The sequence below is a fragment of the Canis lupus genome, chromosome 4, assembly GCF_048164855.1.
Source record: "Canis lupus baileyi chromosome 4, mCanLup2.hap1, whole genome shotgun sequence".
NCBI lineage: Eukaryota > Metazoa > Chordata > Mammalia > Carnivora > Canidae > Canis > Canis lupus.
This window is the reverse complement of record NC_132841.1, coordinates 87471116-87484571: the sequence shown is the minus strand read 5'-3', so window position 1 is coordinate 87484571 and position 13456 is coordinate 87471116. Positions and strand designations below refer to the sequence as shown.

Here is a 13456-nt window from a genome sequence, read left to right as displayed (position 1 = left end):
GAGTCCGATGAAACAATAAGTTGAAGCAGCCAAGTATCTAAATTCAACTTTGCACATTTGCATGTATGTTTGCAAATGGTCCATTGTGTTCCCCGCATTCACATCTTTGATGTGCATGTTTGCACAAGCTAGTTTGTTCCCATAAATATGAATCAGCCCAGCGGGACAGCCTCGGGACAGGGCCACGATGCATCAGCAAGGTTACCTTCTCAATCAGGTCCAAGCATTCACCATTGTCTATCCAGTCAATGTCTTCCCACACCAATCCCTCCCTGTAGCAAGATTTAAAAGGTCTGAGTTATAATAAAATAGAGCTTTAAAACTATCTAATTTAGTGGCTGATTAAAAAAAAAAATATTTAGAGGCGAAACTCTATGAGCACTTACCTGCTATATTCTAGTTGCTCCAGAGAAAAAATATGTTTGTTGAAATATTCCTGAAGTTTCTCATTTGCATAGTTTATATTGAACTGTTCGAAGTGATTAACCTAAGGGGGGGAGGAGGGAACCATTCAACAAGTATCTTTAGTGCTCTTCCTACTACATATGAAGATGAAGAAAAGGAAAAGAAAAAAATCTGTGGAGAAAAATATCAACATTTATTTGAATAGATTTCAGCTGAGCCAGTTAAGCGGATAGAAAAGAACTCATGCACCCCACTCCTCAGAAGCATACCTCGAAGTTCTCAAATCCAAAGATGTCAAGAATGCCAATAGATTTAAAGTCATCTTTGCCTTTGATCCTGCTGTTGATCTTCTTAATCACCCACTCAAAGCAGCGTGCATAAAGTGCCATGGCCAGGGAGTCTCTGCTGTCCTCTGCCTGGGGGAGAGGAGATGCCACCACCGTGTCCCGCTGACCACAGACCCAGGCAGCCACGTCCATCCCTGCCCCCCACCCCCAGGTACTCAACAGGAGTAACACCTGTGTACCCAATATCAAGCTAATCAGGACCATCTAGGAAAACCCAGATGAAAAAAAAAAAAAAAAAAAAGAAAACCCAGATGTCCCAGGAACGGGTATCCTGGAGCTTGCTCACTCACTTCACGGTGGGATGCGCTGAAGGCTCCCTTAACTATCAAGCTCTCAAACTCAAGTATTTATGTTGAGTTACAGGAAAGGATCTGAACCAACACATACAACTTCGATTTTGTCGGGCTTAAGACCATAATTAAGGCCGGAGTTCTCCCATGATCATCTTCTCTTAATCTACTTTGTACACAGAAAAGTTTTCCCCGTGGCATGGTCAGCATTTTTACTTATGAATCAAGAAACGGATATTGGGTGGGCCGGCACATAGGATTAGCTCAAGGCAGTTGCAGGAGCAAAACTAAGTCCTGATACATAGTAATGACAATAAATTATTAAATCTCATGTTTCTTTAGTACTTAGGTCACCGGCATGTATTTATCATCCTCACAAGTATCCTATGAATTAGGTAGGATAATCATCCCTGTCTTACAGAGGAGGAAACACACACAAATGAATGCATCCTCCAAGAACAGAAAATAGTATGTCAGGACCCCAAACTCAGGAAATCTCCATCAGACCCGTCCTTTTGTTGTTGTTTTTTTTTAAATATTTATTTATTCCTGAGACACACACACACACACAGAGGCAGAGGCACAGGGAGAAGCAGGCTCCCTGTGGGGACGTGGATGTGGGACTCGATCCCAGACCCCAGGGTCACGCCCTGAGCCCAAGGCAGATATTTAACCAACTGAGACACCCGACTGAGCCCCCCAGGCACCTCCCCAGGAGTGTCTTTTAAAACAAGCTTTGATGGCAAAGTGCACATACCTGCTGAACAGTGAGAGGAGTGAGGATCTCTTCCCCCCTGAGGAACATGGATCTCTGCGTCAGAGCATCAGTGAGCTGTGCTGAGTCCAGCCCAAGTAGCTCTGCAGACCTGCCCAAGGCTGGAAATGAAGAACAAGGCAATAGTAGATACACTGACCCAAGAAGGGAGGGGCCAGGGGACCCGGAGCTACTCCACACTGTGCCTTGTTAAAGCAGAAAACATTCCTAAACTTACCCTTAGGTAAAATTAGCAGAGACCCTGATGCTTGGACCACGTGTGGTCCTGAGACTCCAAGGCAGAGTGTCCCTGAGACCCTGCCACAGCTCTGCAAGGTCATAACTATTTCCAATGACATTAAGATGCTATTTGCTGTTTTACTCTCATCCCCTCATCATGATACAGACGAGTTTATCCTGTGGTTACGTGATATGAGGCATCTCAACAAACCAAATGCAGAAGCCGATAAGAGAATCCAGCTGTCCTCCCTGACATCAGGTATTTTTAAAGTTGGCAAAAATGTAAGACAACTGTCAATCTTCTGGCAAATTTTCTTTTATTTGGGCAGTCTTTTAAATAAAAATATGATATTTATGTAAACACACAATGGGTTTTTTATAATCATTTCAAAATTAATTAGTAAATTTTTTTAAAGATTTTAAAGATTTTATTTAGGTGATAGCACAAAGCAGGAGGAGGAGCAGGAAGAGGGAGAGGGAGGAGCAGACGCCCTGCTCAGGAGGGAGCCTGACCCAGGGCTCCATCCCAGGACCCTGGATCATGCCCTGAGCCAAAGGCAGTCGCTTAACCCACAGAGCCACCGAGCACCCCAAAATCAGTTTTCATTTCTAAGGCAGTAACATGAACAGACATGACTCCCGTAAACAAAAGCTCTTTGGAGTTCTCTACGGTCTTATGATGATTAAGAGGCACTGGGACCAATGTGAGAACCACTGACCTACAGCACTGGCTTCACACCTACAGCCATTTCAAACTTTAACATATCCAAACCCTAGGCTCCATGCCCTCACATGTTGCTTCCATCAAGAAAGTTTCAAAAGTAAATACATAAATCATTCCAGGAAAATGACAACTGACATAGCGATGTGCATTATTAATTCATTTAATCTTGACAACACATCACCGAGGGACTTTATAGATATGAAATCACTCATGTAGGGCATCGTCAGTACCTCAAGGCAACGGCCTGTGGCAGAGCTGGACTATGGACCAAGCATTTGTACTTGAGAACCAGTGGGCATCCCCAGCACACCAGGTCACCACTCAAGAACTATGGGAAAGGACACCAACGCCACCACAACTGCCTGCCGCAACATTTCCCTACATCTAATCTTTGTAGCTCATATTTCTTTATTGGGTCTATTCTCCTCTTTCCTGGTTGAGAATGAGAACACAGCCACCATCCCAATCAGCAATCACTCCTCATATGCTCGGATCCTTTCTTATCTGACAGTTCCCATCAAATACAAAGCTCCATACTTCTCTATACAGGACTCAGAAAGCTCTTTCTATAGGAGGCCAGAGAGTAAACATTTTAGGTCTAAGTTCCTTATGAGGACAAAGCCACAGGAGGGAAAAAGGGGAGAGCCATCTTACCTGTTTTGAAGGACACTTGGGCCCCACCAGCAGTGATAAATTCTATGTTCCCAAGATGTAAGACACCAGCAAGCAACCTCAAGACCTCCCGGACTTCTTCCTTGCTGAACTCCATGACCTCCATTGCCGTCTGAAAGAAAACAAGTTATGTTTAATTTTTTGTTGTTTTCCTTCCATATTAGAGAAAATGAAAAACCCGTTACTCAATAAAATTGTCAGGTATTATTCTAAAGGCAAGAAAACAAAAAACAGATTCACGACCTCTTGCTTTTAAATGATAAAGACTCGGCACAGGCACACATAAGAGAAGGTGATATTCAGAAAGAACTGTCGAATGTGGAGAGATCACCCAGTTGATGAAATAAAATGAGATATCTGCCTTATTACATACCAGCCTCCCAGTTATGCCCCCAGAGAACTGCGTCAGAGAGTCACAGTAAGGATGGTGGTAAAGAAATGCCCTTTCTGTAGATACTGAAGCATAACAGAAACCTTTATTTTCTTGCACATAAGCTGGTGGAGAAGGGGAAGGCCTCATGGGACTGCTCCAGTGCACATTCCAGGGCCCTTCCTAAGGGCTAAATGCAGTGGGGACCCAAGTGGGAGGAATAAGGATTCTCCATGAGGAACTCTGTAGATGGGAGCTATTCCTTTTATAATAGATACTGATAAAATCTATGAATTGATTTAGATCGGTCTTCCCTAAACATGCATCACATCTCTACTTTTAATTTCTTCAAAGAATTTTTAAAGATCTTGTTTTTTCCTCTCCATAGTAAATGGAAGTTACCAAAGTGCTGTTTAGGGCAAAATAAAAGTAAACAAGTACCTATATGAGAGCAAGTTTGTTCCCAAATACAAGTCTCTAAACAACTGAAGCCAGGGATCTTCTGAATCACATCTAAGATCATTTTCCATGGTGACTGATTGATTGATTTCAGAGATTGGGGGGTGAGGTCAGGAGGGGAGGGAAAGAGAGAATCATAAGCAGACTCCATGCCTAGCATGGAGCCCGACAGGAGACTGGATCCCAGGACCCTGAGAGATCATGACCAGAGCCAAGATCAAGACTTGGATGCTTACACTTCAACCAACTTGAGCCACCAGGTGCCACTCTATTGTGATTTAGAAGCCACATTCTTGTCAAGAAAAAAGCCTCCTTCTCCCCCAACTAAGGACAGAATTGTTGGCAATACTGATGAAAATGACCCACCAAGAGCACGTGGACCACAATGTAATAATTGTGACAATGACAATCACGTTAGGAGACTAGGAAGGAAACCATGTGACACTCTGAAGCCGTAGAAATTGTAAAAGGAAACAACTGGAGATTTAAAACGTGAAAAGTTTAACTTCTTTACAAGGAAAAAACAAAGTTGAAACAAAGGGCAAAAACAATAGGCAGGGAAACAATTTAAAAATTAGAAGCAAGGAGCAATTGCTTAGCCATAATAAAAGATACATGAACATCAAAAATAAAATAGGCATTTCTTATAGTAGCAAATGCAAATCCTTCCTAAAAATCAAATGTGTACAAATCAAAGAAAATATGAGATCGTTTCTACCAAATTAGCAAAAACAAAACAAAACAAAACAAAACAAAACAAAAAACCCCTCATGAATGATAAACCTGAAGTTGGTAAACTGGGACATTTATGCACTGGTCATTGGTGTCATGGATTAATATAATCTTTCCGGAAAACAAGATGACATGACAGTATTGTGCTGGCCACATATGTACATAAATGTATAATGTTCAGAAACGTTAAATAACTTTCACGGGGTTGTACAGCTAAGACTCAAAATCAGGCTCAATGAACCCAAACTTCACCAACTTCTTATCCAGCCAATGCTATTACTCTCTAAAGACATAAAAAGAAAAAAGCAATCTCCTGTATAATCTTCCATAATTTCAATGCTGGAAATTCATTCTAAGGAAAATCTCAACAGGAAATAAAGTTCTATAATATATTCACTGCAGTGTTATATCAACATGTTCACAGAGAAAAAAATTCTACCTATCATCAGACAAGTCGAATATAGCAATAGTTTAAAACAGTTCTATAGTTTGGAATAGTATATACTTTTTAAAGGAAATTATGATCATACAGAAACATGACTTATGAGATAGCTTTATATAAAAGTTTAAAATTGTATTTTTGTGGAGTGCCTGGCTGGTTTGGTTGCTAATGCAAGGAAGCAATCTCCAGGTCATGGGTTCAAACCCCATGTTGGATGTAGTGATTGCTATAAAAGAAAAAAGTCAGTAAATTTTTAAAAAATTTTTGTGACTTTTTTTTAAAAAAGTAACCCCTATACCCAATGTGAGACTCGTACTCACAACCTGGAGATTAACAGTCGGATGCTCTACCAAAGGAGCCAGCCAGGAACTGCATTAAGAAAACCAGGCTGGGAAATAAACATACTGTACTGGAAATAGCTGCGATGTTAGTTTTAGCAAGCTCACAAACATTATGTTCCATCAAGTCTTTTAACATTTCGACAATATTTTTATGATACTAATGGGTGAATGGATAAACAAACTGCTGCCTATTCAATGGAATACTACTCATTAGAAAAAGGAATGAACTGAGTCATGTATGATGTAGATGAGTAAGGGAGCTAGACGTGAGAATACACTCTGTATCATTTCACTTACAAGAACTTCTAGAAAAGACAAATCTACTGATTTGTGCCTGAAAACAGATCAGTGGTTTCCTAGGAGAAGGGTGGCTTGGAAGGGCCAAAGGAAGTTTTTGAATTTTATTTATTTTGATTGTGCTTGTTGGTACATGGGTGAATAAATTCAAAATCCATTCAAATGTATACTTCAAATGGTAGCATTTTATTATATATACATTACATTTCAATAAATCTGATTACAAATAATAAAAACACCATGAATTATTTAATCAGGGGTGAGAAGACTCATTTTACAGGCGCAAAGAGAAACAGACACAAGAATAAGAACTACAGTCTAGTGCTTATTAAAACAATATATGGAAAAACTGCTGAAATTTACTTATTCCAAAAGTTAAAAGTAAAGGAAGATGGTTAGGAAGTACAGAATAACTTCTTATTCTCAAGACTTAAAACAGTGGTAAGGACCAAATGAAACAGTGAAATAACTGTAAAGAACCAACACTGTGCAAAAGTTAGTATTTTCCCTCTCCGTGATGAGAGTCCTCCTATAAGCCTAATACTCAACATTAACTTATAAACATTCTTAGCTCATCATAGGATGAGCATAGAAATGAAAGTCTTCACTGTTTGTCAACCACCTGGACTTTATAGAACACTAAAAGGAAGTAAGATAAAAAAATAAGTTTGCAGTAGCAGAAGACGTCAAGCCATCAAATGAAAAATATCAAGAGATGCCTGATGAAAATATTCTTGGTTAAGTTCTTAAAACACATTCCGAAGTTACATACGGAGATATGAAAGCAAACGAACTGTGCTTACTGTGTTAATAAATACAACTACTTTCAACTCAGCTCTAAGTGAATTAGGAGTGTGCTGATAAGTAGCAATCGCATTCATCAGACCACGGGGTCATTTAACGGCCGCCCCGGTTACCAGCAGCCTGGGCACGCACGCCGGAACTGCCAACAAGAGCCTCTACTTTTGTGTCCTACTGTCCTGCTTACAATCTCTCCAATAGCAATCTCCGTCCCTTGGGCAAGAGTAACCACTTTAAAGCTTATTATCATGGTCTTATTTTCTCAACAATACGGCTCCAAGACTTAAAAAGCATGCTGGGAAGTTCTCAGTATAGTTCAGAAGCACTAAACAGAAATTCAGTTATAATAAAACTGTAACAAAATAAAATATATTCAATACACTCATTAGGCAACATAAAAAATGATAGGTGTCTGGGAACGTGGGAAGTGGGTGGGGAGAAGGGGAGGGGTGACAATATGTGATCTGGTCTCAGCCATGAAGAATCAAAGGAAGCCAGGCTCATCATACTAGAAATGAATAGAAAAGTGAGATAAATTTCAGGAGCTTTACTGCCAAAAGGTACATCTAGGGTCTTGGGCAGTTGGCTGTAAGGTGTGGAGGTGCCATTCAAGGCAAAGGAACCACAGATGAATCTTGAACAAATGGTGCCACTGAAATGGGGGGGAAAGAGGCTATTCTGGGCATAGCAAACTGCAAGTAAACAAACCGATAATAATTTATCATGTAATGTTATATTAGGCAACAGCATGTTGTTTTATAAGATTTGCTTATGCTCCCAAGTTCTCCACCACTGAAAAAGATTGATGTTTTCATCTTGGCAAAATTGAGGTATAAAGATGGCCATTTAAATCTTAATAAAATCTGACTCATGTGGAATGAATTTCTGCATTCATATACATGGGCTGACACCATTAAAAACCCATCGATAGGGATCCCTGGGTGGTGCAGCGGTTTGGCGCCTGCCTTTGGCCCAGGGTGCGATCCTGGAGACCCGGGATCGAATCCCACGTCGGGCTCCCGGTGCATGGAGCCTGCTTCTCCCTCTGCCTATGTCTCTGCCTCTCTCTCTTTCTCTCTCTGTGACTATCATAAATAAATAAAAATTAAAAAAAAAAAAACCCATCGATATACCCAGGAAAGCCGATACCGTCCGGAAACCCCAGTCCTGGTCCACAGCCGTGCATGCTATAAACATTCAACATTTGTGGAGTAAGAGATCTGAAAAGATTATCACCCAAAGACACCTGTTACTTCACACACATATTATCAGCCACCATTCTAGTGGGTCAAATACAGGCAATAAAATAAATTAGTTGCTCCTATTGACTTGAAATAGCTGCATAAAAACATGGCTATGAAACTCAGCATACATTCACCAGGAAGAACCAGGTCCCCTAAAGCCACCCAGGCTACTTTACAGGCATTTATTTATATTCCTGCCAAGTGGTGGCAATGATGAACTCTAAAAATACATAAAGCAGATTCTCAATTAAATAAGCAAAAATTTTAAAAGAAGTATACAAGAGGGGTACCTGGGGGGCTCCATCGGTTAAGCATCTGCCTTTGGCTCAGGTCATGATCCTGGGGGCCTGGAATCGAGCCCCTGCTCAGCAGGGAGTCTGCTTTTCCTTCTGCCCCTCACCCTACTTGTGCTCTCTCTGCCTCTCTCTCTCTCTCTCTCAAATAAATAAAATCTTAAAAAAAAAAGAATTTCTATGAATATTTCAACATATTCTGCAAACAAATGTCCTTCAGTCTTAATGGAATATAGCTCCTTTCCTCTGATCTCCAAACCACTGGGAAAAGCAGCTTTACACAATTGAAATACGAAGATGCAGATTTAAGTGGTATTTGCTTTTGGAAGAAAATACTGAGAGGGGTGCCTGGGTGGCTCAGTTGGTTGAGCATCTGCCTTGGACTCAGGTCATGATCCCAGAGTCCTGCTCCATGGAGAGCCTGCTTCTCCCACTGCCTTTCTCTCTCTTTCTCTCATGAATAAATAAAATCTTTTTTAAAGAACCAAAATACTGAGAGACAAAGTACATTAAAAACAGCAGTACAATACAGTCCAATCATGTTTCCTTCTTTAGCAGAATACCGGGATGATCTGTGGCTTATTTACTGCAGTCTCCTTGCTGCCTAGAACAGTGCCGGGCACACAGCAGGTGCTCAAACATGTTGCTATATAAAACCAACCTCAGCCTGAAGACTTCAGGGTTTCTTTTTCGCCATTCCTGTGTCACTCCTGTTATGGAGTACTGCACAAGGCAGAACAATGGGCTGGCTGGTACTGATAGGATATTCAGGATTCTAGAAATTTATTTTACAGAAATTGAGATTTTAGGAATGTAATCAAAGTTATGTAATCCTTAAAGCTGATATATTCACTGTAAATATATAACACAAAATGATAAAATCCTAGAGTTCTGCCTCGTGAGAGAATATTCTTGCTATTTATCACATATCCTAAATTATACATAAAATGCTTTTTTAAATAAAAAGATTATTTAGTATTGCAACTTATCTCCCTCAATTATAAAATAAGTTTTTCCATGTCATTAAATATACTGGAGCGTATGTTTTGCTTGCCGTAATGGACCTTATTTTATGGATATTATCATTATTTTTTAAAGGTTTTATTTATTCATGAGAGAGAGAGAGACAGGCAGAGGGAGAAGCAGGCTCCATGCAGGGAGCCCAATGTGGGACTTGATCGCGGGTCTCCAGGACCACGCCCTGGGCTGAAGGTGGTGCTAAACTGCTGAGCCACCCGGGCTGCCCTGGATATGACAAATTATTGAAGCCATTCCCCCAATCTGTGATTCTTGCATGTTAAAGTAAAGGGAGGAAAAAAATAATAATAAAGACAGAAAAATCCTACTTTTTAGAGAAAAGAGTATTTTCCTCTTTTCTGAAAAGGTACACATTTCTTTTTTCTTTTCTGACTGCACTGCTTAGACCTTCCAGAAGGTTAAATAATAATTACATGTTCCTGATTTTAAAAAAATAGCCACTAGTTTTTTGTTGACATTTCTAATAGGTTGACACTAAAAAGTAATCAGAAGGTAAATAGTTAAGAATCTATAAATGGAATACATGTAAGCTTGTTGTGTACATCTATATCAATGTCATGCACAATTTTCTTCCTTTGTAGAGGATATCTTTTCATCGTAAGATCAGATTTTAAATGCCAAAACCTACTCTTTCAACTCAATAATAAAAGCTAGCAAACGATGAAAGCAGGGTGCACCCCAAAAGTCTACCCAAAGGCTAACAAAAGGAATAAACAATTCTGAATCAGAAAACGAAGTCCCAAGAGGAAAGCGGAGGAAAGCCAAGAGAGTCGCTTCTCCGGCGCTTTCAGGGTAAGCAGAGGACCCGATGCCCAGTGCACCCTAGTGGCCAGTGAGGTAATCGGTAGGAGACCTGCTACTTCTTGGACAGTTAGGAGTCTGTCTCCTGCAACAAGTTCCTTCTATCATGAAGCATTGTTCTCCAGCTTCAAGAAAGAAGAAAAAAAAATTCCTGTCTTTCTTTACCCTTTTCATCAAAAATGAGTTTCATATTTATTCTAACACACAGTAAAGACAATAATGAATGAATTGAGAAGAGAGAAAGTCTGAGTAGTGATAGAAATCCAGGGGCAAAATAAAATTGGGAAAGAAAACTTAAAATGCTTAAAAAACATTTCATAAAATCCAATTCTCGGGGCCAATTCCCATGCAGTCCAGGGTGCTCGGCAAAAGGTGCTGTCAGCAGGGGGCTGTTTTGTTGACGGTTTCAAGAAAAGAGATGTGGCAAGAGAAACTGCTCTGCATTATAAATGCAGGATAAACGGGAGACAGAGGGGAAGAGGATGTTCTAGCCAATGCTGTTCTTAATTTCATTTTCAATTTAAGACCTGGAAAAAGGATGTATGATATATACTCACTTAAAAAAAAAAAAAAGACCCTGATATCATTCCACAAGGCATTTTTTGAACAATCTAGAAGAATGGATGGGGATGTGGAGTACAGAACTGTTGACAACTCTGAAGACAAGAACTCGACAGACAATCTGGGATGTTGTACCGGAAGCAGGTACAGTCTCCCTGCCTTGTGGATTAGAGCCTGGGATCTGGAGTTAGACTGGCTCTGTCTGGTACTGTGTACGGTCAGACTGGGCACCAGCCTCCCCAGGTGTAGAATGTAAGACAGCCACAGTTCTTACCCTCACAGGGTTAAGAGCAACAAGAGATGTGGCTCACTTGAGTCCATAAAACAAGTGCTCGATGTCATGTATGATGATGAAATCAAGCCTAGATCCACCGTATCCAATGCTGGAGCAATGATCCTGGCAAAGGAATGGAGATTGCACTGGCAAAATCTACTGGCCATCCTCCAATGGGGGGGATGTTAGTTACGCTCAATGACCAGGCTTCCTAAATGTTCCTTAGAACAAACACCTGTGATATCAGAAAACTGTAAGAGACCACAGGTATCCACAGCTCAGAGCTGCAAGGTGACTACTGTTACTGTTGTCGTCAGAATCGGATGTCAGAATGATCCTAACAGTCACCGGGTCTAATGGTTGACAGGTTTTTAGCTGTAGAAACTGTTATAAAAACATATGTACATATATATATACATAAAAGTTCAAAAAAGAAAGATTGGTAGGTTCCACTGCCAAGCCTAAGATATATCTATATAGATATAGATATGTCTATATAGATATATCTATATATCTATATAGACATATCTATACACACACACACACACACACACACACACATATTTTAATACACTGTTCCAAGTTAACCCACCATGTACCTATCCCGAATGCCACGGATATTCATCTACCTTCCAGAGAAAGAGGATCCTCTTCCAGTCTGGAACATTCTTTTTTGTTTTTTTTTTTTTTGGAACATTCTTTACCATGATTTGGAACAAGAAGAAAGTACCTTTTCTCATACAGTGGTGCAAATTTAATTACTTCTATTTTCATTAAAAAAAATTTTTTTTGAAACAGGAATGAAATTCCACTTTTCTTTTTTGAGGTTGTCACTCTTAATAAGGGGAAAATAAGAAAATAACTTACAATCACTTCCCTGAAAGATTCCTGGTCACTGATTGTCTTGTCTCCTATACATCCAGACTGACTCAAGTAGTGGTAGTTTTCTGGTACAGATAAATAAAATTCTTCTACAAAAGACAAAGAAAAACATAAAATCAGTACTTGGCCAGGATAAGACACAATCCAAGAATTCTCACTTTGTAACTTTAAAAAAATAAAGTATGTAAATAGTTCTATGCTAACAGTCCCGTTAACATAAAAAAAGTTCTTAGTCATCATTTAGAGAAAATAAAAAGGATTTAAATTAAGAGAGCCTGGGTGGCTCAGTCGGTTTGATTTTGCTCTCTAAAGAAAGAAAATAAGTATAGCAAATATTCTTGAAAAACTAATAAGAATCCTGTTTTGATTATTTTCTCTTAAAAATCACACTTTTAAAAATTAACTGTATTTGAGTATGGTTTAAGAGTAAACCAGATAAAATATGCACTATATATTTTTTATTAATATTCTATAAATTAGAAAAGTGCCAAGAATCCAAAAACAAAAATTTAACATTTCTCTATTGGTGATTTTCCCTCTACATTATTTGGCTGTAAAATGGACTCCGTGGGGCACCTGTGTGGCTCAGTTGGTTGAGCCTTGGCCTCAGGTCATGATCCCAGGGTCTTGGGATGGAACCCCACTTAGTCCACTAGCTCCCTGCTCACGGGGGTGTCCCACGTTCCCCGCCCTCTGCTGCTCTGCCTACTTGTGCTCTCCCTCTGTCAAATAAAATCAATAAAATCTCTAAAAAATAATATAAAACGAGATGGCCTCAGCATCTTCAGTATTCTCGTACACCTTATTTCAATGGATAGAATACCAACAAAGCCCAAGTAGATGTCTTACTGATGGCTTTTCAGGGAAAACAAGTTGCTAGTCCGTATTTCTCTGCCGGTCGCACACTCACTTACCTCTCTGTTCATGTTGTAGCCCTGCCAGCAGTGCATAGAATATGTGATAATTCCTTTCCCCGGGGTTTTGTCTTACTACTCGGTTCTGTGGGATAAATCAGATTTCTTCTCAGAGACGATTCCTCCATTTCATGAACACAAACCAGTAATTTCCAGAAATTATTATCAATAGAAGAAAATGTGAATTAAATCATGTTTACTTACTTTTTCTAATAAATCTTCATGTGAAAAGCAATGGCCAGTCAAGGAACAAAACAAGGATAGGGCATGCTCAATTGGTCCTTAATTTTCTATCCTTTGTCACCCAAATCATCACAAATCCCTGCTCCTTTGGCATTGAGACTTCCAGTGCCAAACATGAGCCAACAAAGCACAGACTAGTTCACATAAACCCATTTTCTGACAGGACACATGGGCCTCCTAGGAGGTGCCAAACTATCTAACAGAATCGATTTCAAACAGCAAACACCTGATGCTTCATGATGACTCCACGTTTCCAGATTATGAACATGATATCCGAAGTTTCCAAAAGAATAATTAATAGGTCACACACAGAATATTAAGCAATAACCGTG

General features: G+C 39.8%; 1 protein-coding gene across 6 annotated transcripts in view; it reads right to left on the bottom strand.

Moving 5' to 3' along the window:
* Positions 1-13456, bottom strand: part of MYO10 (myosin X) — a 194527-nt gene that overhangs the window by 75190 nt on the left and 105881 nt on the right. For all 6 annotated transcript variants that reach the window (XM_072825052.1, XM_072825049.1, XM_072825054.1 and 3 more), the window contains 8 exons: positions 13086-13099; positions 12882-12966; positions 11953-12056; positions 3415-3544; positions 1800-1918; positions 675-821; positions 387-487; positions 206-272 (listed from right to left, as the gene is read on the bottom strand). In XM_072825052.1, the coding sequence (XP_072681153.1) occupies positions 206-272; positions 387-487; positions 675-821; positions 1800-1918; positions 3415-3544; positions 11953-12056; positions 12882-12966; positions 13086-13099 (767 nt within the window). The remainder of the gene's footprint in view (positions 1-205; positions 273-386; positions 488-674; positions 822-1799; positions 1919-3414; positions 3545-11952; positions 12057-12881; positions 12967-13085; positions 13100-13456) is intronic.